The sequence below is a fragment of the Eubalaena glacialis genome, chromosome 8 (genome assembly GCF_028564815.1).
Source record: "Eubalaena glacialis isolate mEubGla1 chromosome 8, mEubGla1.1.hap2.+ XY, whole genome shotgun sequence".
Lineage (NCBI taxonomy): Eukaryota > Metazoa > Chordata > Mammalia > Artiodactyla > Balaenidae > Eubalaena > Eubalaena glacialis.
Genome location: NC_083723.1, coordinates 104,209,312 through 104,232,971, shown reverse-complemented (window position 1 = coordinate 104,232,971; position 23,660 = coordinate 104,209,312). Strand labels below are relative to the sequence as shown.

At 39.3% G+C, this 23,660-nt stretch overlaps 1 protein-coding gene across 2 annotated transcripts in view; it reads left to right on the top strand.

Annotated features, from left to right (window-relative positions):
• The first annotated feature begins 17,129 nt into the window (after positions 1 to 17,129).
• The window catches only part of ZNF800 (zinc finger protein 800), a 51,003-nt gene continuing 44,472 nt past the window's right edge, over positions 17,130 to 23,660 (top strand). For both annotated transcript variants that reach the window (XM_061198015.1, XM_061198016.1), the window contains exons 1-3: positions 17,130 to 17,791; positions 18,281 to 18,399; positions 23,483 to 23,578. In XM_061198015.1, the coding sequence (XP_061053998.1) occupies positions 18,339 to 18,399; positions 23,483 to 23,578 (157 nt within the window). In that variant the 5' untranslated portion in view covers positions 17,130 to 17,791; positions 18,281 to 18,338. The remainder of the gene's footprint in view (positions 17,792 to 18,280; positions 18,400 to 23,482; positions 23,579 to 23,660) is intronic.

Here is a 23,660-nt window from a genome sequence, read left to right as displayed (position 1 = left end):
ACATAAAGTTAAGATATAAAGGAATTAGATTCTGAAGATATTAAGCCACTCCCCAACTATATGTTTGATGTCTTTGTACATTACACTATTATGCTGTGGTCCTGTAAGGTCCCAGAAGAATTTAAGTGATAAAGGATTAATTTAATGATACCCGGCACCATGGGAGAGCATGGGGGAACACTGGCCACATTTGCACTAGATTTCAAAGAAAACCAGAAAAGCTGTTGTGTTTCTCTTGAGTCCATAGATGAGCTTCTCACAGTCAATTATCTGCACAGCATCTGGAGTTTATAGAACCCAAACATGATTATGTTACCTCCTATCTTGCTTTAAATATTTATAGTTAGCAATAATTAAAATAGCACATTTTAATTTGTCCCTGAAATCATGAGTTTTATCATCTTCTGCACTTGAGGATGAGGCTTGAGGTTTACTGCTCTGGGGATGAGAGGGAAGTTACCTGACTTCTTTAATCTTGAAACCAGGCTTGGGCTAGAGATGATCATCTAAATTCTTTTAGCATATCAAGAACCAGGCCTACTCACTTGAGAGCATAGAGCCTGCCGTAGTGTAGAGAAGCTAGCCAGGCCTCGGATGATAGCCAGGCCATGAGGCTTGCTGCCCTGGGTGGATAAGGATATGATGTAGAGCAGTGGGTCTCAACCCTCTCAGATCCAGTGTCCCATTTCCATAACTAATGTTGTGTAATTCCTCCTTCCTTATCCTGAAATGAAAGTCATAGGTAATATAAATTATATCCACATAGTATTCCAAAAAAATCAATATAATAACCTATACCTAATATAAAGGGGAAACAAAGGGGAAGTGATTTATTATAAAATAATAAATCTTTCAATGTGTAAATGCCTGGGCATGTCTAGACTAGAAGATATCACGTAGGGGTCACATGCTTGAGTCTCATTATGATGAATGAGTTTGAATTTGAGAGAAGTAAGAAATTCCTCTGTACAAGAAATACAGGAAAATGAAAGAGCAGAAGTACAAGTGGAAATGAAAGTATAAACTAGAATTAGGATATGTATTATGGATCAGGTTTATTTGTATATGATAAGAGAAAGAGGGAAATAACCATGACTGAAGTGTAGTTAACAGCCAAGACAAATTACAGACAGTTGAAATGGAGAAAATGAGGAAGTACTATATGATATATGTACACGTGAGTTTGGTCTTATTTGTTAGTACAATGTAGAATAATTCCCTTTATTATGACATCAGATAGACAGTGATGAAATATCACACACACACACACACACACACACACACACAAAACATGTCTCCTGTCTTAAAATCCCAGTGCACTCAATCTTTGGTATTTAAAAAGACCTTGGATACTACAACCTTAGACAGGCGAAGAGGAAGAAGGCAGACTGGAAATAATACCGTATTAGAAGAGACTACCAAGAGGGTTGTTTGACAGGCTTCTGGGAACATGAGTAAGATCGAAAAACAACAGACCATTATGAATTACATAATTTTAATATGTAATTTTCACAGCATAGATAACACTGTATTACACAACATTAAAATATGTAAGTTAGAAATAACATAGAATATTTACAAACAACCCTTATTGTTAACATGCATTGAGATGCCTGTGTTTCTAAATCTATTAAAAGGAGTCTCAAATTCCCTTGAATACTTATTTGCACGTCACAGCAACAAGCGCAGACTGATACAGAAAGGCATGTTACACCAGCAATTCAAATGCCATGAGGGCACTGCCATTGATCATGTGCTCTGAAATAATGAACAGATCTTGCTAAGCTTCTGAATATAACATGGTATAATCGATACCCAATTTACATGGTAGTTGCATTCCTTGAATTCACCATATATTAAAACCATGCAAAAATATTTCATGATTGTATGTGACCTGGAGTTAAATTCTAGGCTCAGATAATTATAAACAATTTTTCACCTTTATGAAAGTCTAATAGGATATTCAAAAGTCAGGCATGGTATTTCTCCAGAGAAGATACACAAATGGCCAATAAACCCATGAAAACATGCTCAACATCATTAGCTATCAGGGAAATGCAAATCAAAACCACAATGAGATACCACTGCACGCCAACTAAGATGTTTATAATAATAATTAAAAAAAAGACAGTAGCAAGTGTTAGCAAGGATGTGGAGAAATTGGAACCTTCATTCACTGCTGGGATTGAAAAGTGGTGCAACTACTTTGAAAAATAGTCTGCATTTCCTCAAAAAGTTAAACAAAGTTACCATATGACCCAGCAGTTACACTCCTAAGCATATACCCAAGAGAAATGAAAACATATGTCAACGCAAAAACTTGTATTTAGGGCTTCCCTGGTGGCGCAGTGGTTGAGAATCTGCCTGCCAATGCAGGGGACACGGGTTCGGGCCCTGGTCTGGGAAGATCCCACATGCCGCGGAGCAACTAGGCCCGTGAGCCACAACTACTGAGCCTGCGCGTCTGGAGCCTGTGCTCCGCAACAAGAGAGGCCACGATGGTGAGAGGCCCGCGCACCGCGATGAAGAGTGGCCCCCGCTCGCCGCAACTAGAGAAAGCCCTCGCACAGAAACGAAGACCCAACGCAGCGAAAAATAAATAAATTAATTAATTAATTAAAAAAAAAAAAGAGGCTACTGTTGTAATGACTTAAAATTCTTTAAAAAAAAAACAAAAACAAAAACAAAACAAAACTTGTATTTAAATGTCTAGCAGCACTATTTATTATTGCCAAAAGAGGAAACAACCCAAATGTCCATCAACTGATGAATGGATAAATAAAATGTGGTACATCTATACAATGGAATATTATTTGGCAATCAAAAGAAATGAAGTACTGATACAGGCTACAACATGGATGAACCTTGAAAACGTAATGCTAAGTGAAAGAAGCCAGACACAAAAGACCACATACTATTTGATTCCGTTTATATGAAGTGTCCAGAATAGGCAAACCCACACAGACAGAAAGTAGACTAGTGGTTGCCAAAGACTGGGGAGAGGGGAGTAGGACAGCGGTCCCCAATCTTTTTGGCATCAGGGACCAGTTTCACGGAAGACAGTTTTTCCACGTACGGGGGGTTGGGCGGGGGAGGGGGTACGATAGTTCAGGCGGTAATGCGAGCGATGAGGAGCGATGGGGAGAGGCAGATGAAGCTTCGCTTGCTCGCCTGCCGCTCACCTCCTGCCATGCGGCCTGGTTCCTAACAGGCCTTGGACCGGTGCTGGTCTGCAGCCGGGGGGTTGGGGACCCCTGGAATAGAGAATAGCTGCTAGTGGGTATGGGACTTCTTTTTGGGATGATGAAAAGGCTCTGAAATTAGATGGTGGTGATGGTTGCACAACTCTGTAAATATACTAAAACCTACTGAATTGTTCATTCTAACAGGATGAATTTATTCTATCAGTTACACAATGTTAACTATATCTCAATTTTAAAATATATGTATATGTATATATACACACATTGTATATAGACACACACGTAACATGATGACACCATGTTTTGTGTGCATGTTTGAGTGTAGTGATTAATCTCTAATCTTGTTACACACTGAGATGCTTTTACTTGCTTTTAAGACTAAAGGACCACCACTCATGGCCTACAGGGGTCTTTCCAGCCTCATCTCACACCATGCCTCCTGTGCAAAGGCGTACTGGCCCTCATTCTTCCATGAAACCTTTACACCTGCAGACCCTGTGACTGGAACGCTCCTTCAGCCTCACTTCGTCTGGGTAATTCTTTGTCATCATGTCCTTTAGCAAGGCTTCCCTGACCTCCCTGACAAGGTCAGACCCCTCTGTTAGACCCTCTCATAGCACCATACCTCTTATCATGCCACTTCTCATTTATGCATATTATATTTGCATTTTAATGGGTGGCTTTTGATTAGCATCTGTCCTTTCAGTTAGACTGTAAACTTCTTGAGGGGTAGTACGATCATGTCTGGTCTTGCTTACACCTATATACCTTGGAAGAGTATCTGACGTACAGTGCCCGATTTAATTATAGAGATGAGAAAATATTTATTGAATGAGTTAATGAGTGAGTCACTTTCTCTTTTTTTAACCCCTGTTATGCTAGTTCTGAGTTTACTTCCACTTCTGCCCACTTGTTCATTCATTTAAAAATGCTCATTGGGTGCCTAGTGTGTGCCAGACTGTATAATGTTGCCTGTGACTCGTGAAATGATGACTGGTTTAATCAACCACTATTACAAAGGCAGGAGTCGTTTTACCTGCAAACAATTCTGAATAGGCCTGCAAGAATATTGGAATTCATCTCCTCATCATGTGGCTTTGTATATGGCAGTAACTTAAGGCTTCATAGATTCTGCCTTCAGCGTTTTCATATGTTATTCTTGGTAATGTCAGTCAACTAAATCACATGACTTAATCTTGTAGAAGTTTTTCCCAGCTCCTAACCTAAATCCTACTACCAAACTTCCAGCTCAACTGTAAATTTAATTTTGCAGCAAATCAAACTACTGGGGTATGTAAGAACCAGACTACTAACCACAAATGTTTCTAATGCTGATCTAGACCATAGTATCTATCTGAAAAGTGCAAAACGCCAGCTAATTAACTTTCATAAATAATTTTTGATTATTCAAGTAATTATATTGTCTTAATGAGTCACATTTCGTGCAAATTAATTTGTCTATATAAATTAATCATAGCAAAGAACATTCTTACATATTATGTATATTTGCACTAACTCCATAAATATAAGCAGTAATGTATTTTGGTAGAATATGGTTTCTCAGATTATGTAAATTGAGTCCTTCTAAGCTGATAATCATGATATTTCTGCTGAATGTTTAATAGAAGGAAAATGTTTTTTCTGTTTTAATTATTTTGACATTTTTAATCAGAAAGTAAATTAATGAAGGCACATGCATGGAAACAATAGACTTCATGTGATCTGTAGGGAGACAGCGATTGTACTAGACTGTAAACTCCTTGAGGGCAGAGGTCATGTTTTTTTGTTCATGATTATATCTCCCATCCCAATCCCTAGCACTGTTATTGGCATATAATAAGTGCTCAATAAATAGCTGTTATATGAATGAATCAAAATACTCTAATTTCATCCTTGATATTTATAGAGGATAAACCAATTACCCCTGATCCCAGTGTTGGCATTAACAGGTCAAGTTGTTGGTTTGTGTCTCAATTTATGAAAAAACCAGTGAGTAAAATTGTATATTCTAACTTTGAATTAGGAAGGGTAGGAAAAGTCTGATTTCTTATTGTATGGTTCATGTGAGGAAAGTTTATTCCGATTTATTGTATTTTGAACTATGAGTTCTGAGGCACGAAGGTTTGGTTCAATCACCACTCATTTGTGCACAATGTCTGGGTTGGAAATAACTTCAGAGTCATCTTTTTAAACCCAGTCTTCCATCTTACGTTTGAATCTCCTTTACGATATTTCTGCCAAGGGCCCAGTCAAAGTTTGCACATTTCCAAGTGATAGAGAACTTATCACCTCCTGAGGCAATCCATTCCATTTAAGGACAGTTTGGTTAGAAAATTCTTTATTCTATCATATTGAGATTGGCCTTCCTGCACTTCTTGCACCCAGCAAGGATGGGCATATAGAACACATATTTTTCCTCTTCTATCTGACACCTCATATGTTTTTGAAGTCTTCAGTGACTAGGCGAAATTTCCCCAGTTTGTACAAACACTCCAGGTAGGACATGATTTCCTATCTCTTCCCTTTTCTGGTCATTCTCCCAGTGAATGTGCCTCTGTTTGTTTGTATCTCTTTTAAAGTGTAGTGTCCAGACAGAGCCCAGTATTTTAAGTGTGGTTTATGTGCAGCAACTATGCTCCTGCCAAATACTGGATTTGTAGATAGCCAGGAGTGTCCGCACATGTTTTCTCCTGGTAGTGTAGTGACAATTCCTATCAATCTGCAGCAACCTTTCTGTCTCCCTCGTGAAAGTATCAGAGCTAGAGCATTTTAGACTGGGCAAAGTGATTTTTTTCATAGGTCACATAAAAAACAACAGGAGAGAATAGCTCCATGCTCAGTGAACATATGAAGGCTAGTATAAAGCTATTTAATACTGCTTGTTAAGTGAGATAATGAATGTAAAGTGCCTAGGCTGGTGTCTGGTCCAGAGTAGTGATGATTCAACTAATGTTCATTAACTTTTCCTTTCCCCTCGCCATCTCTTTATATTTTTTCTCAGAATTTTTTCCCCTCTCTTTTAACACAAGGGTGATGTAGGGATGAACACGTAGACTATAAAATATCTTCTGGGGGGCTTCCCTGGTGGCGCAGTGGTTGAGAGTCTGCCTGCCAATGCAGGGGACACGGGTTCGAGCCCTGGTCTGGGAGGATCCCACATGCTGCGGAGCAACTGGGCCAGTGAGCCACAACTACTGAGCCTGAGCGCCTGGAGCCTGTGCTCCGCAACAAGAGATGCCGCGACAGTGAGAGGCCCACGCGCCGCGATGAAGAGTGGCCCCCACTTGCCGCAACTGGAGAAAGCCCTCGCACAGAAACGAAGACCCAACACAGCCAAAAATAAAAATAATAAATAATAAATTAAAAAAAAAAAAAAATATCTTCTGTAGACTCTTTTTGTAATTCCCAGAAGACATGAGTTCTTTGTTTTCTTTAACTAAAATCCTAAGGGAGAGTTAGATGAGATACGTCTCAGACGTTTTCCACATAAAATATAGCACTTAAGTTGAACAATCTTTAGGCATTCATTTTATTATTCTAGTTGACTTGTGCATTATTTTGCATCTTCATTCATCTGGCTGGGTTGTGTGTTTAAAATGAGCTTCCTAGCTATATGGTTTTTTTTTAAATTATGGATACAAAGCCAAATAAAATTAGTGTATTTGAACACCAAATAAAATAAAATAAAATAAAATGAGCTTCCTAAGATTAGAAAGACAAGGATTAAAAAATGAGGAGTTTCACTTAGATCTTCTTTCACTTTATTGTATTACAGTTTCCAGTTTCACAAGAGATTAAGAAAAGAGAACTAACATGGATAGGGGAATTCTTGAATATTCTATAGCACTTGTTTCTTTAAAAATAAGGTTCTGAGAACTGTAAAGCAACTTTGTTCCCATAAATGAAACTGCCATTCCTAACAGTTGGCACACCATCTCTTTTAGCAATAAGATGATTAGAAACACACTGAACTTTGACTCACTTTTTTACAAAGACATTTATTTTAGAAAAGAGAGTGACACTACTTTAGGTACTCCCCCACAAAGTACTAAGAAGAAAGCGTCATTCTATGGCATTGAAAACAGTGATATTAACTCCAGCATCTAGGTATTACTGGATGACTTAGTACTGCCCAGCAACACAGGTCTTACCAAGGATCTCGACACTCTGGATCCTGAGGGGCTTTCTCCTAACTTGAAACGTCTCTTCTTGAGTGGAGAGAGTAATTCCTTGATGCTCTTTTTCAAAATTCTCACCAATCTAACTTTTTTCCTTACTCCACATATGATCATTACAACACTGAAATTGCTTTAACTGTTTGCTGACTGACAATAACTGATGACTTGAAGTAGAAGAAACACCCAAGCAAGCTTCCTGACTTTTTATAAGGTACCTTCTACCTGCAGAGGCTCTAATTCTAGAGATTTCTCAGCAGTAAAATATGCAACTTTCATTTGAGAAAATTAGACCATTTGAAAGGGAAAAATTAATGCCAATTTAAGATAAAAATGTGATCATTTTGTAGAAATTATTTTAGAAATTACTTAAAATCTCAGATCAATATAATAAGTGCAGACACCATTTATTTACTTAAAAATGTTCCATTAATACAGTATTTTGTTGTAGGTTATAGTCTGGTACATAGTAGTCTATGTATTCAACTGGAATTCAGACCTAAGGCACATGTGTTGACTCAGTTCTCATAAGTCAAAAATGTACATTTCTTCTGATACTTTGTTGTTAGAGATGAGGCATCATCTCACTTTTCCAGAGAAGATTTTGGAATTGGTATTTTAGATCAAGATACTAATGAAGTTAACGTTACATAAAAGAGCTAACTTCATTCTGTTCCACAGTCCTGAACTGCAGCCTTATTTTCAGTCATGCAAATAAACCTTCTTGGCCATAAGGAGGAGCAGTTAGGAGAATGAATGAAAAACTCAGACTGTCTTTGATGGTACAATATCAAATACAAAGCCCTTCATGACTATTGTTCAAACTGAATCAGAAAGCATTTACAGCTTCCGATTTAGGATGAATTATTCTCTTAATATATAGTAATAGGTAATTTATTAGTTAGCTGTCCTAAAGAAATAGGTCTTAGTAACATTTTAATATTTACTTGGAAAAAAACAACATATTATTATTCATGATCTATTATTATGGCTTTCTAACTCCAGTTGAAAACATGCTGCAAACACCCCCTCCCCCCCTGCCCCCGTGCTTCTGTTGTGAATAGACCTTATAAGTCCATGGTTTCAGTCATCTCTCATGTGCCTGTCTTATGTGATTATCATGAAACAATACAGGTTTTTATTGCGCCACCATTACTAGATTGGGAGCTCCTCAATAATTAGACTATAAACTCCAAGTAGGTAAGAACTTCCCAAATTATTCATGGATGTATTCCTAGAACCCAGTGCATAGGCACTAAGGAAATTTTTGTTTACTAAAGGGAAGAGACCTGGTCTTACTCGTCAAGGTATTCTCAGCTTGACATGATGTTTGGAATATCATAGATACTCAGCAAATGTTGGTTGAATGGATTTACTGATAATAAATTAACACCCAGGATAATAACAAATATTTTTCTAACTTTTTATCATATAAGAGTAAACCAAAAAACAGTTTCCAGTTACATAATTGACCATAGTTTCTAATTATATTACAGTCAATTCATTTAACTTTTACTCTCTTTAATTTTGCTTTGATAGTTTCTAAAACCTAAGTAAGATTACTGAGATCACTAGTTAAAAGGAGTCTCTATAATAAAACCATTGTTATCTACACACAAATTATTTATTCATAACAACAGGAAAAACAGTAACTATACAGTGGAGAAGCTGAATTAACGTCTTAAACCCGTGATCAAGATTAATATCAAACATATATGCACCCCCGTGTTCATTGTAGCATAGCATTATTTACAATACCCAAGACATGCAAACAACCTAAGTCTCCATTGATGTGCATATATATACACACAGTGGAATATTATCCAGCCATGAAAAGAAAGAAATCTTGCCATTTGTGACAATATGATGGACCTAGATGGCATTATGCTAAGTGAAATAAGTCAGACAAAGACAAATACCATATGGTCTAACTTATATATGGAATCTTAAACAAAAACAAAAACAAAACAAAACTGAGCTCATAGATACAGAGAACAGATTGGTGGTTGCTGCAGGCGGGGGGTTAGGGGGGGTGGGAAGGAGTGAGTGAAATGTGTGAAGGGGGTCAAAAGTACAAAAGTACAAACTTCCAGTTATAAAATAATAGGTCCTGGGGTTGTAATGTATAGCATGGTGACTATAGTTAATAATACTGTATTGTATATTTGAAAGTTGATAAGAGAGTAGATCTTAGAAGTTCTCATCATCAGAAAAAAAGTTTCATAATTCTGTGGTGATGGATATTAACAACTTATTGTGGGGATCATTTTGCAATATATACAAATATATTTGAATCGTTGTGCTGTACACCTGAAACTAATATAACGTTATATGTCAATTATATCTCAACTTAAGAAAAAGGATTACTGGGAGTTCTCTGGTAGCCTCATGGTTAGGGCAAGCTGCGTGGCTAGGTGCAAAAAAAAAAAAAAAGCCTATCAACCAGGCATTCCGTGCCGTGAGAAAGACACCACATCAAGTATTACATACCATTCAAAAAATGCAGAACTTCAATCTAATCATGAAGAAACATCAGACAAGTCCAAATTGACTCATTCTATAAAACAACTGGCCCGTATTGAACAAAATGTCATTGTCATGAAAGACAAAGAAAGGCTGAGGAACTATTGCAGGTTAAAGGAAAGCAAAGAGACACGACAACTAAATGCAATATGTGATCCTGGATAGGGTCTTAGATTGGAGAAAAAAAAATCCATAAAAGTCATTATCAGGATAACTGACAAAATTATAACATAGACCGTAGTCTAAATAAAAGTATTGCATCAGTGTTAAACTTGCTGAATATGATAACTGTATTGTGCTTATGTAAGATAATAAAATCCTTGCTTTCAGAAAATACACACTGAGGTAATTACGGATAAAGGGGCAGGATGTACATTTGAATCTACTCTCAGATGATTCAAAAAATCAGGTATGTATATTATATGGATTGAGAGAGAGAGCAAGTGAGCAAATATGACGAAATGTTAAAAATTCGTGAATCTGGGTAGAGTATGGGAATTATTTGTGTTCTTTCAATTTGCTTTTAAATTTGAAACTATTTCAAAATTAAAAGTTAAAAAAGTCAAAGATGATATCTAAAAAAAGCAGAAATTGCTTAAAATAAAATCCCATTTATTTGCAAGTTAAAAAAAAAAAGTTAAAAAAACCAACCAAACCAAAATAACCACCCCTCATAAAAACAAAAACACAATCCTGATGAATGGTTTAACCTGATGAATGGTTTTACCTGATGAATGGTTAGTAGTTTCAAGTGTCCAGCTATGGCATATAGTCTACAGCATTACTAATTCTATACAATAGTGGTTCCTTTAATTGTCCTCGTATGGTCATTCTCTACATTGAAAATGAGTGTCCTATTAGGCCAGGGGCCTAATTAAACTAAACCAGTAAAATTGATTTTCCCCACTAAACTTTTTCTTATGATGTTTATTGCAAAGAATGAGCATTGTCAATATTTCTTCTTTAGCCCAATTGAAGTGAAAATTTGTTCACTCAGGACCATCTAGTAACTTTTAATTGTTGCCTATCATGTGCCATGTAGTGGGCTAGGTGATGGCAAAACAAAGAGGGATAAGTTATGATGTGTTTCTTGACGAATTCAGACTAGTGGGAGAGTCAGCCATTTAATCAGAATGATTTATTACAGGAGCAGGAAAATGGAGCAGTTATTTGTCTGTGGGAGCTAGTTTCTCAGAAGAAGTGACATCTGAAGGATGAATAGGAGCTTTACAGGTGGAGGGGAAGGATATTTATTTCCAGGTGTAAGGAGTAGCATGTGCAAAGGCTCAAAGCCTTGAAAACTTCAATACTCATTTCTAATTTATGCCAGATGTAGTTCAGAGGCATTAAAACCTACGTCAGCTGCTTTAAAAAATATTTTTATTGTGAAATATTATACACGTTCATAAAAGTGCATAAAACATAATATCAGCTTGCTGAATTATTACAAGGCAAATATACATGTAACAATCATGAGGTCAAAATCTATAAAATGGCCAGTAGCCCCCAAATTGGCACCCCTCCCCTCCCAGTACACTTCCCAACCTTCTACGCAAACCACTGTTCTATTATTTAACAGTTGCTTTAGCTAATGGATACAGCCACATAACCTACAACTCTATCATCTCTCTCTAAAATTCCCTCGTGTCCCACACTCCCTCCCCATCCAGTTAAACTACTGTTTGCTTTGTTGATTTCTGCAAAGGGTGAGAAATCCAGCAAGTTTGTTTGGAGCATAAAGTTGTGAAGTTGTGGGAGGGACAAGTATAATAGTCAGTATTTATTATTGTTATACCTGAGATGTGTTCCAGGTCCTGCTGGGCACTTTATTCAGTCACTGATTTCCCACAACACTGAAAGTAGCAGACAGCCGAGGAAACTGAGGTTCAAGACAGGTTCTCACTTGTTTAGAGACACAAAACTCATGAATGGTGGAGATGGGACTAAGACCTAGGTTTTTCTGGCTCCAAAACAAATTTTTTTTTTTTCTTCCAACGCAGCTTGTGGGATCTTAGTTCCGCAACCAGGGATCGAACCCCAGCCCCCTGCAGTGGAAGTGCAGAGCCCTAACCACTGGACCACCAGGGATTCCCCATGTGCTCTTTCTACTAACGGTTTTTGTTGAGATTTGACTTCTTCATATGGAACATGAGCAGTCAACAGAAATTTTAAATTGGGAAGTAATATTATTATATTTGTTTGGACTATAATTCTGTTGATAGTGTGGAATAATGGAGAGAGGGAGAGATGGTGGTAGGGAGACCATGGAGGTAGTTATTGAAATGGTTCAGAGATGAGGTTTTGGACTAGAAGATTGATGGTGCCCATGGAGAGAGGACACTATTTCCTAGACTTTTCTGAGGTATAACCAATGGTGCTAGGTTAGACGCTGGGGATAAGTGAGATGAGAAACCTTGTACACAGGTAACTTGCATTACTTTGCATCTCTGCATGTGCTCCTCTCTACGACTCCAAGGCCTCTACCTTGATAGCCTGAATAGATGGCAACACTTGATTAAAATTTGGACGAGGAAGAACAGGTTTCGTGAGAAGGTAGGTTCAGTTTGGACCCTGCTAATTTTGAGATGCCTGGGGAAATTCAGATTATCTGCCTCCTGGGTAGTTAGAAATAGAGCTTAGAGGCTTCAGGGACAGGTCTGAGCTGAAGATAAAATTTTAGGAATAATCAGAATGTATAATCCGAACGCATGTAACTTGAGGTACAGGACCTGGACTCAGACCTACGTTTAAATCTTAGGTCAAACACAAATGATCTGTGTCCTAATTTGTAAAATGGGATAATATCTAACCCAGGAACTTAGTAAGGATTCAGTGAAAAACCAGAAAGCACCTAGCACCTTGTCTGAGTTCAATAAGTGACACAATTATCTTTAGCTACTATTATTAGATTATAATACAGACTTACTTATGAACATACTCTAACAAAAAACATTTTTTAAAATGGAATTCACTTAAATGCTATCTGGAATGCATTTGAATGGAAGACCTGTAAGGCATGGTTCGGTGCCGTGTCACATGCCAGCATGGTGCATGCACTGTGTCACCTGGCCAGGAAGACCTAAGTGTGCTTTTAGCACCAGGAATGGAAACTTTAAGTCCATGTTCGGGGGGTGGGGCGGGGGGGTGGTTCCTAGTAGGTGACTTACCTCCAGGGCAGCAGTCCAGGTACAATCTACTCCCTACTGTCCTTAAAATAAACATCTTAGGGAAAGCATTATCATCTTTTTTCATATTATGTTGCTTGCTTAGATGTTAAGTTCTAGAATTGATAATAGATCAACAGTTTAATATTTGTCCTTCTAAATCAATTTTTCCATGACCCTTTCTAAACTTTCAGCCTCTATTTTGGTCCATAATTTGATTTGTAAATAATTATGAATTTAATTATTTGTGTTGTAAAATGCCACATCATAATCAAAGCTGGAAAAATCTGGACCAGAATATGTATGTCCTATAGGAACTATAACTGCTTCTACTTGTTGTTAGGTTTTTATACTGTGTTTTAGAGAGATTTGTTTAGAACTGATGGGAAAATCTTAAAGAAAGCAACAAAATGATGAGAAAAGTGAAGGAATCACTAAAGTTTATTTATACAAGGCCAGCAAATTGACCCACTTAGTCAGTTTAAAGAATTGGTCTGACTAGTGTTTCCTTGTTATGCTCTTCTTAAAGGAATCATCAAGCATTAAGAAAAAAAAAGAAAAAAGAAAAGCAATCCAGCAGCTTTAATTAGTTAGTATCATTCTTGAAATAATTATATATTGTGATAGACTACATGCAAAGATCATCACAATAATTGCTTCCATTCCTATATGCATATCTCTTTGAAATGTGACTTGGCTACTCCTCCCATCAAGAAGGGAAATTTAAAATATAGCACAAATGAACCTATCTATAAAACAGAGACTCACAGACATAGAGATCAGACTTGTAGTTGCCAAGGGGGAGGGAGGGAGGGAGAGGGGTGGACTGGGAATTTGGGGTTGGTAGATGCAAACTATTATATTTAGAATGCATAAACAACAAGGTCCTACGGTATAGCACAGGGAACTATATCCAATCTCCTGGGATAAACCATAATGGAAAAGAATATTAAAAAAAGAATGTATATATGTATGAAACTGAGTCACTTTGCTATACAGCAGAGATTGGCACAATATTGTAAATCAACTATACTTTAATAAAAAAATTTAAAAAGAAGGGAAATTTATCTCCCCAGTTTCTGAATATGTGCTGACCTTTTGACTTTCTTTGACCAATAGAATGTGGTGGAAGTGATGTCAAGTTTCTGCTTCAAGAGGTGTTGCAGTTCCCACTCTGTATTTGCTTGGCGTGCTGCCACAATGTGAAGATGCCCAGGATAATATTCAGGATGAAAGGCTACAAGGGGAGAGAGAGGTCCAGCCAATAGTCAACACTGCCAGCCATGAGTGCGCCCAGTCAAGCTGCCAGATGACTGTAGCAGCTACATGCATGATCCCAGACAAGGCCAGAGAGCACATAAAATGGCTTTAAGGCACTGATTCTAGGGTGGTTTGCTACGCAGTAATAATATATATGTGTGTATATGTATGTGTGTGTATGTGTATATGTAATATATACACATACACACACTCACATATATATTCTCTAGCCTTGAAGATGAGAGAATATTTTTAAACTGTAAGAGGGTCTTAGGTTAATCATTAGGATGCACTTGCAGACTTTAAGGATCAAAAATTTCCTTAAAGCTGTAATGATGTGTCACCTAGGTTGCTGCAGTGAACAACGAAAAGGAAGACAAGTAATTTTTCTGTGATGGTTTGTGCATAGTGTTTTTAGAGGTAGGGTGAAAATTCTAGACGATGTTCAAAGTCTCTTTAAACTCTAGGGCCCTGTGAAATTCAGTTGTGATTTCAGCAACTCCATTCCCGCTTCGTGAACTTGTACATAGCATTTTAATACCTTTCACAAATGACAGGATCTACTGGCTCCTCTTTCATATACAATGTGATCCAAAACAGCTGTGGTACAGTGTAGGCAACACAGTATAGCCCGCATAACATAGTAGCTAAGGTCATGAGTTCCAGAGCCATACCATTTGGGTTCAAATGCTGGTTCAGTTGCCTATCAGCTGTAACCTTGATGAGTTATTTAACCATTCTTTGCCTCAGTTTCTCCCCCTGAAGAATGGAATGATAACAAAATCTCATTGGATTGTTGTTAGGATTAAATGAGTTAATGCTTGAGCTTAAAACATATTACTCAAAACATGTCATATACTAGTATTGTTATTTTATAAAGGGAATGATCTAGGTCCTAGACTCAGTTCTGTTAACTGTGTGACCTTCAGCAAATCAGTTAACCTATCTGGGTTTCAGTTTTCTGTCTATAAAGTAAGGTTAACTACGTAACTTCCACGGTTTCTTTTCCTCTTTAAAATTCTATGATTCAGGGTTCAATATTTGTTCTACCCACATGCACATTACAAACTTGTCTATAATTCTAATTTTTCAAAGATTGTTTAAAACTTATTCTATTAGCAAGCAATTTTGAGGACCCTCTAGTAATGACCACTTTGAAGTACACTATAAATACTACTGCATTTACTCAGGAAACTAAACATTTTTTATTCACATCTGGTCAGCAAACATTTACAGCTCTCACATATCCGAAGCAATGCCTTTTCAGGTTTATGAAAACTTAAAATTGTATATTCATTTTTTAAACCCATGATAAATTTGCTTATTAAAGTAGGAAAAGATCTTCCAAAAGTGAAGACAATATTTCACCTCAAATTTTACCAAAGATCTCCAGTGTTAAATAAAATCCACTGTTAAGGGTCACGTTTAAAATTTTTTCTAATTTTTTGCTTAAGCATATTGCACACAATATTATAAAAATGTGATTTTTTTTATTGGCTTCATAACAAACACCATCATGTGGACGTAGTTTATTTTACACTGGTTTATAAATTGTGGCATTTCATTTTAGTTTGATGTTTTGTGTTGCTTCTTGACAATGGGACAGATAAAAAGATCAAACGTACTAAGGTGACCAGTTAGTATGTAGAATGTACAGTACGTGGAATTCCTTTTAAAAAGCTTTTCATTTTTCTATCCTTTTCCTGTCACCCCTATAATCAAGCTGCTACAATCCCTCAGGACCTATGCAAATGCTCCATTCAATATTTTTACAGTAACAAATTTATCAATTACTGGATCTTCTATAAACTTAACTTTGAATTCTGAAAATAGATTTCAGTCACTCATTTGTTCTTCGAAAAGCCCATCTACGAAACTTTCTTTTTCAGGGATCCGAAAACTGGCAAGCTAACTACGAAGTGGATCTTGGGGGTAGGGGGGTAGAGATGGAGATAAACAAAGCAAAGGGGCTTTTTCTGTCTTAAAATTTTCATATTTGCTTCTGGAGCAAGAATTCTATCCTAGGAGTCGGGGAGAAGGCGGGGGAGGTGTCTCTCCTGCCCCCGAGCAGCGGCACACGGGTTTGCTGAATTTGACAGACCACTGTGATCTTGGGGGATTTTCCAAGCTGGAAGAGAGCGCCGATGAGAAAAAGTGCGTACAGCCCACGTGACCCAACTTCACTTTCAGGTGCCAGAAGCGGAGCGCAGCTGCAATCAATACCGATCTTCCACCAACTAGATTGTTTTCCTCCCAAGGATCTGATAAAAACCCCGAAGTTCTGCGAGACACACTTCGAAAATTGTTGGGTTTTAAAAAAAAAAAGTTCCACTTGTACCATTTATAAATGCGCTGACAACTTTTTCGGAATCACAACGATTTACGGCTTACGCATTTGCCAAGCCTCTTCCTACAGTTCCCTCCCTTGCTTTTCCAAGCCTCCCGTTTCGGTTCCACCGAAAGAAGAAAAGCGATAGCAACAGTTTCGTTGCCCAGCAGCCCGTCTCCCGGGCGCAATCACCGCACCAGGGGCCTCACACCTCTAGGCCCGCGAAGCCCAGGACTTCGGCTCCCCGTCCGCCGGGGACGTGCGGGAGTACAGCCGCTTCGAGACCCGGGCCGCGGTCCCGCGCCACCCGCCCCGGCTCCCTCCCCGCTCCCGGCCGCAGAGCGTCGCCTCCCCACCGTCGGGGGCGCCGAGCTGGGCGCATGCGCGCGGCGCTCCCGGGCGTGCCGGCCACACTCCCCCCACCCACTCCGAGAGCTTGTCACTTCCTGCCCTCGCCCCATCTCCGTCCGGGGTCAGTCAGTCGCTCCCTGTCGCAGCCGGCGAGTCTCTGCTTCCCCCTTCCTACCCGCTCCGCGGCGGCAGCTCAGGCTCTTCGTGGAGGGGGAGACAGAGAAAGAGAGAGACTGACTTAATAAAGTTTCCTGAAACAACAACTATTACCAAAAGGAGCCCAAGGCGGGGGGAAACCCCCATCCTTCCCCGCCCCTCTCCAAAAGCCTGAGGGACCGTCGCAGGTGGAGCGGCGCTGGGGGGAGCCGGGCTCCGGCGGCAGCCGTTGCCCTGGCAAGGGGCGCCTCGGGTCCTGCCCGCTCCGGTTCCGGCTCTTTCGGTGGCGGCGGCAGCGGCTGCGGGGCGGTTCCTGCTGTCAACTGCCTGCGCCCGCGCGCCGTCCGCCCGCCCGCACGCCCAGCTCCACAGCGCGGAGAAACGCCGTGAGCCGCCGCCGCAGCCGTCGCCTCGGGCCGCGGAGGGACGTGGTGAGCTGCGGCGCTTCCGCGTCAGCGCCGGCGGGGAATCTTTGGGAGCGCGTCGGGCCCGAACCCCGGTCCCTTCGCGCGGTCAGCCGAGGCTGCGCCAGGTGGGGCCCGAAGCCGCCTCCCACGCCAGGCTGTCCCCGCGGCCGCCCGGCCTGCCTTCCTTCCTTCCGCCCGCCCGTCGGCCCGCCCTAGGAGTTCAGTAAGTTGGGCGCACTTGGTTGGGGGGACGGGGGCTCAGCCGGGGAGACCCTGGCGCACGTGCGTCGCGGGAGGGCGCGACGTGGGCCGGCCGCCGGCGGGAGCTACACCTCGGCCACTCGGCCGCCGCGCCCCCCGCCCCGCGGGCCCCGGCGCCGGCCGTGCCCGCTGCGCTCCGCGCCTCCGTCTCCGCGCGCGCCCGCCCGGGAAGGCGAGGCCGCCGCCACCGCCGCCGCCCGCGCAGCCGGCCAGGCCCTCGCCCTGCGCGCCCGGGGCTGCGTTTCCGGGTAGGGCGATGAACCTGTGCGGGAGTTCGGGCTGAAGAAGCCTTCGTGCGTTTTTCTTTCTTAGTTCGAGAGGAAGGTGCAGGGCTGTGGAGGGAAAGCGGAGGGCAAGCGGAGGGCGGGTGAGGGGAACGTTTCTGGAAAATGCAGCCAGAACCCCCCCAGGAAGTTCAGGCTGAGTGACGGGTTTGTGCTTCTTTCAACAGCCAAGCCGCAATGAAGAGCTTCTTACAGTGAAAGGAAAGTAGGTCGTGCCCACTGAAAATGCCTTTAAGGGACAAATACTGTCAGACTGACCACCATCATCACGGATGCTGTGAACCAGGTATACGCCTTTCTTCAGTTACTTTGCCCTCCACCAGAGCCACTCTGCCTTCTGTTTTCTTCTAGTTCTCCTTACCTCCTGCCCAAGAAGACATTCCTAACTAAGCAGGCTATAATTTCCCCCAGCATAAAACCAGTTATGAAGCTAAAAACTTGTACAAACAAGAGATCTCCCCTGCTTGATCCCTTAAAAAAAGTACTGCACGTGTCACCTTAAATCTTTTCCACAAGATCAATTACTCGATCCCCTTTCCTTCTCTTTCAAGGCAGCCTGCAGTTAGTAGTATACCCTCATGCTCTGTGAATGTTTAAAACTGAAGAGAAAGGAAAAAATGGGTAGTAGAATACTGGCATTTATCTTCGAGGAAGCTGTCTCATATAAACTTTTAAAAACTAAAAGTTTCTCATGCTTTGAAGTGCTTAAAGACAGAATAATGCTTAAACCTAAAAATGAGTTTAGTTTGGGCTAAGAAAAGTTTGCTGAAGTCAACTTGTTGGAAGAATCAGGTTTTGTTAAGGGGAACCTCTTAAAGAAATTTTTTGGACAGAACACATTGTTGCAAAATCTGAATATTTAGGTAGAATACATAAATATTTTTAGGATAGTTTGTTCAGTGGAACTCTTTTGAGTTGAATTTATGAAATGAAGAAGTTGCTTTTTGGAGTTTCATGAAGAGTATTACAACACTTTAATGTGATAAATAAACTCTTAATAGTTTCTCTGCTTATTAGAAGTATGATGTGCTTTGTCACAGACATTTAGAGGTACAGCTTAAAAAGGGAATCCTTGAATACACACTGTCACTAAACCAACTAAGGGCTCTTCTGTTACAGTTCAAAGGCAGTTGTGTATCATTATTTTTGACCGAAAAGTTATTAGGACTTTTTAATACTTTTGCTTGTTTTTTTGTTGGAGTATTTTAACTGCACTAATGTACTTGGTTTTGTCACAGTAGAGTTCATGTAAAGTAGAGTACTTTTTTTGTATAATGGGAAAAAATGGCAGTGGTAAAAGGGGAAGAACTATTTTCGGAACACTTTGGTACACATGAGAATAAAATTTGTACTATGACCCTATCCCCACTGATTTGCTGAAAATAATACATCTGCTAGTAAAACAGGCAATCCCAGGGTGGAATCCAGTGTTTATTCAACTGTTCCCTCATCTACCTACCTTTCACCATCCTTTCTGCTGCATATTTTATGTATTTGAAGTGATGATATATCACTTAACGTTCTGCCAAATGTTGAATGGATTTTGCTAGTTCTGAAGTAGAAAGCTGTGAATGACTTCTTATACTTGTGTTCCACTGTGTTTTTATTGCATTTTTTTTCTGAGAAGTCATTTGAGTTGCATTAGTTAATTAAATCATCATATTAAAACTTTTTATTTAGGAAGAAATTTATTTGGTCACTCATTTCTTTATTTCTTTGACAAATCTTTATTGAGCACCAGTTAGGTGCTAGGCACTATTCAAGGCAATGGGGATATAAGTGGTGAACAAAACAGATAAGCTCACTCCCTCATGGAACGTTTGAGTGGGAAGAGATAGGCATAAGTAAACGAGTAAGATAATTTGTGACCATACCTTATTTAGTGTATTCTGGTAATTCAAGTTTTCTAGATACTTTAATGTCTTTTTAAAGAGGTTTTCCAGAGTTGAACTTTTAAATATGTGTTGGAACTTTTCTGCTGCTTTTTCTCCCTCATTAACACAAATTCAGATAAGTTGCATTAATTGAAAAATTTCAACTTTATTTTGCTAGGAACTTTTCCCATGCAATTTATTTTTCAGACTGTCAGGTCAAAAGTGGTTGGTGTTTCTTCGCTTCCTTAGTTAGAAGTAAACACTTTCTGAAGATTTAGTTCAGTGGAAAGCCAAAAGTTTAACTTACGGGGTAGTGAATTGTCATTATTTCAGAGGAAGGTATGGGCCAAGTGGGAGGATGTTTCCATTATTGAGAGGAATATGTTATGGTAGTTTTAAAAGAGGATGGATGCCCTCAGATGGAGGAAAGACGATGACATGATGTTTGAGAAGTTCTTTTAATGGGCTGTCCCAAGAGGTCTGACCTCCTTTGGATTACGGAGGATAGGTGAGTTCTGAATGAGAGCAGTGTGTTCCTGAGCAGGTCTTGATAGGATGGATCAATTTGTAGTGAGGGGTGGTGTTATAAGTCTATCAGTGTATGTAAAATATATTCTTAGTCATGTTTTAAGAAAGTTTTTTGTTAGAGAAATTTTCAAATGTTCAGAAGTAGAGAGAATGGTATAAGGAACCTGATGTAGCCATCACACAACTCCATCAATTATCAATATGTGGACAAGCTCTTTTGATCTGTATTCTCCCCTCCCCACAATTCCCTTCTCCATCCTCCACCTGCTCCCCTACTCTCAACTGTTTGAAAGCAAATCTCAGACATAATAGGTAGAAGGATATTTTAAGGGGCTTGTTTTAAGGTAGGAGAGACTCTAAAAAAAGTAGGTGTTTTATTCTGGGAAGTGTGTTCTTGGAAGGCTGTAAAGAAAGGTGTTAACTTCTGAGCGTTTGTGTTTTTTGGCTGGAGAGAGATGCTCTTTTTTCCCTGAATGGTCATGTAACCTGATCTTGGGAGGGATGTTAGAATATGTAAGAGGAAATTTTATAAAATGCTAACATATAAAGTTTTTTTAGGATTGAGACTATGTTTTCATGAAGAAAGAAAAGTTTCTTACAAGGGGACCTACACAGATGTGTATACCAAATGAATGTGTCCACTCATAACTGAACTAACCCTGGGGTTATTTTGAATGGTGTCTCAGGATGTGTATGTATTCTGGTGGTACCAGTGATGGTTATGGGTAACAAAATTTTGCTCTAGCTTTAAAATCAGATGTTGTTATGTGGAAGTGGAAGTTAGTGTATTAGAGGAAGTTTTCTGGAGCACGTACCTAAATGAGGAAAGGGGGCTCTAAGGAGAAGTTTCCATTTTTTTCTCCCATATTTCTCCCTTATTCATTACTCTTTTCTTCATTCTTCCTTTCTAGAATTCTTGTCACTTAGAGAGCTAGGCCTTCGAGCTTTTTAGTTCTTTAAAATTGTATAACTTCTGCCCTGTCTTCTGTAGTTGTTATTTTTTGTAATCAGTTATTGGTTGTTACAGTGTACAAATACTGGAAAGAACATCTAACCTAAATAAATGATATCATCAATCTATTTACAAACTTCTACTGTTGTTTCTCTAAGGGGTTGCATTCTACTTCTCTTAGATTTTGGAAAAGAGTTTTCAGTTTTTGGTGTCAGGAAAGCAGTTGATTTGTAGATGATGATGATGCTAGAACATTTATTGAGCCTTTACTATATTCCAGGCTCTGATTTAACCAGGTACCTGCATTAGCTAATTTAATCCTCACACAACCCTATGATTTGGGTACTTTTATTATCTGCATTTTAGAGATGAGAACAGAGAAATCAGAGTGTAATTTGCCCTAGTGGAAACTACTTATTGGTAGAAAAAGAATTTCAGCGCAGTCTGTTCAGGTCTGGAGTCTTCTGTTCTTAACCACTGCAGTTAGTGCCGATGTCAGATATTCCCAAAATGAGTTGTATTTGTGTGTATGTTCTTAAAAATATCTCAAAGTTTCTCTTAAAATTGGGAAAATTTTGCTTAATGGAATGATTTGGTCCTGAGACATAGTTCCTCCCATTTGTGTACACTGAGCTTAAGAGTCGAAGCCAAAAAGAGAATCTAAGGCTGTGTCTCTACACATAGCCTAGCAGGCTTTATCAGACAGCTAAATGCTGTCCAAGCCTGGGCCCTGAAGCAGTAGCAGCACACATTACTGAAGTAACCCTCCTTATCTTCTCACACCGAGCAGATGATGGTAAAATATCATCTGGGTTAAGATGGTAAAACATTATAACATATTGAAAAAAAAGAGGTAATTAAAATGGCCGGTTTTTCTCCACCACAACTATCTCTTTATTTGATATCTGATGGGAAACTTCAGTTTTCCTTTTCAGTTACCTTGTTTCTTATTACCATAATCTTTTTTATATTATGTATTTATACTGTTACTCTGGGAATTTTGGAAAGCAGGGATGATATAGACCTCTGTATATGAAAATTTTTACTTTTACAATGGGAATATTATTTTTACTTATTATAAAAATGCGTACTTTCTAAAGTGCACACTTCCAAGAGCCCAGGCTAGTGAAGTGTGAGGCAGAAAGTGAAAATCACCCCTATAAACCCACCCTGACAGAAAGAACCATTGTTAAATTTTGTTGGTATCCCATCAGACTTTCTGTGTTTATATTAGCATTTATACATAGACACACATATATGTTAAGTTTATTTCTTTCTGTAGCTACTGAAATATATATTAGTATAATTGAGGTCATATTCTATAAGCTGTTTTTGTTGCTTAACAATGTAGTATTGACATCCTTTGTTGTCAGTACATGTAGACCTAGCTCATGCTGTGTAAGAGCCGTGAGAGATTCTGTTGTATGGATATTTCATAGTTTATTTAGTCTGGTTCCTTTTGAGAGACTTCTGAGTTGTTTGAAATTTTTCTCAATTATTTACAGTACTGCAGAGTGCTGCAGTGAACTTTCTTGTACATCTATCGTTGTGCACTTGACCAGTTCTTTCCTTAGGCAGTGGTTTTTGAGTTTTGCTCTCTTAATTGCCCAGAGAGCTGTACTAGATTGTCCGGAGAGTTTTGGAATGGTTTATGAGGTGTGGCTAGGTTATCATTGCCCTAGAATTTTGGTTAAATTTAGTGGTTCCTCTTCAAGGGGAATAAAAAGGCAAACCATGACTAATATGTACTAACACCAAAATGGTAAGATCTTTGCATTTGAACTTAATGCATAGTCTCAGTAGCCTTAATTTCGCCTTGAATTGAGAAAAATTTTAGTTACGTTTTTCCCATTATTTCATTTTGCCTTACAAAGATAATGGTGGAATATATACAAAAAAGTGTGATTGTCATTAACATGATTATAGCAAACCATTGTTTTACTTCAATAGTAAATGATTTACATAAATAACCCTTTTTTTGTGGGGATTGGGTTGGGTGTTTGTCTTCCATGTAGTTTATATCCTGGAACCTGGAGATGCTCCTTTGTTACAGCAACCACTACAGACATCCAAATCTGGTATTCAGCAAATAATTGAGTGCTTTCGATCAGGTATGAATGTTTTAGGATGTATTTTCAATCTTCACATAGTAGCTAAAAACTACCTAGAAATCCTTAGAAATAATTTTTTAAA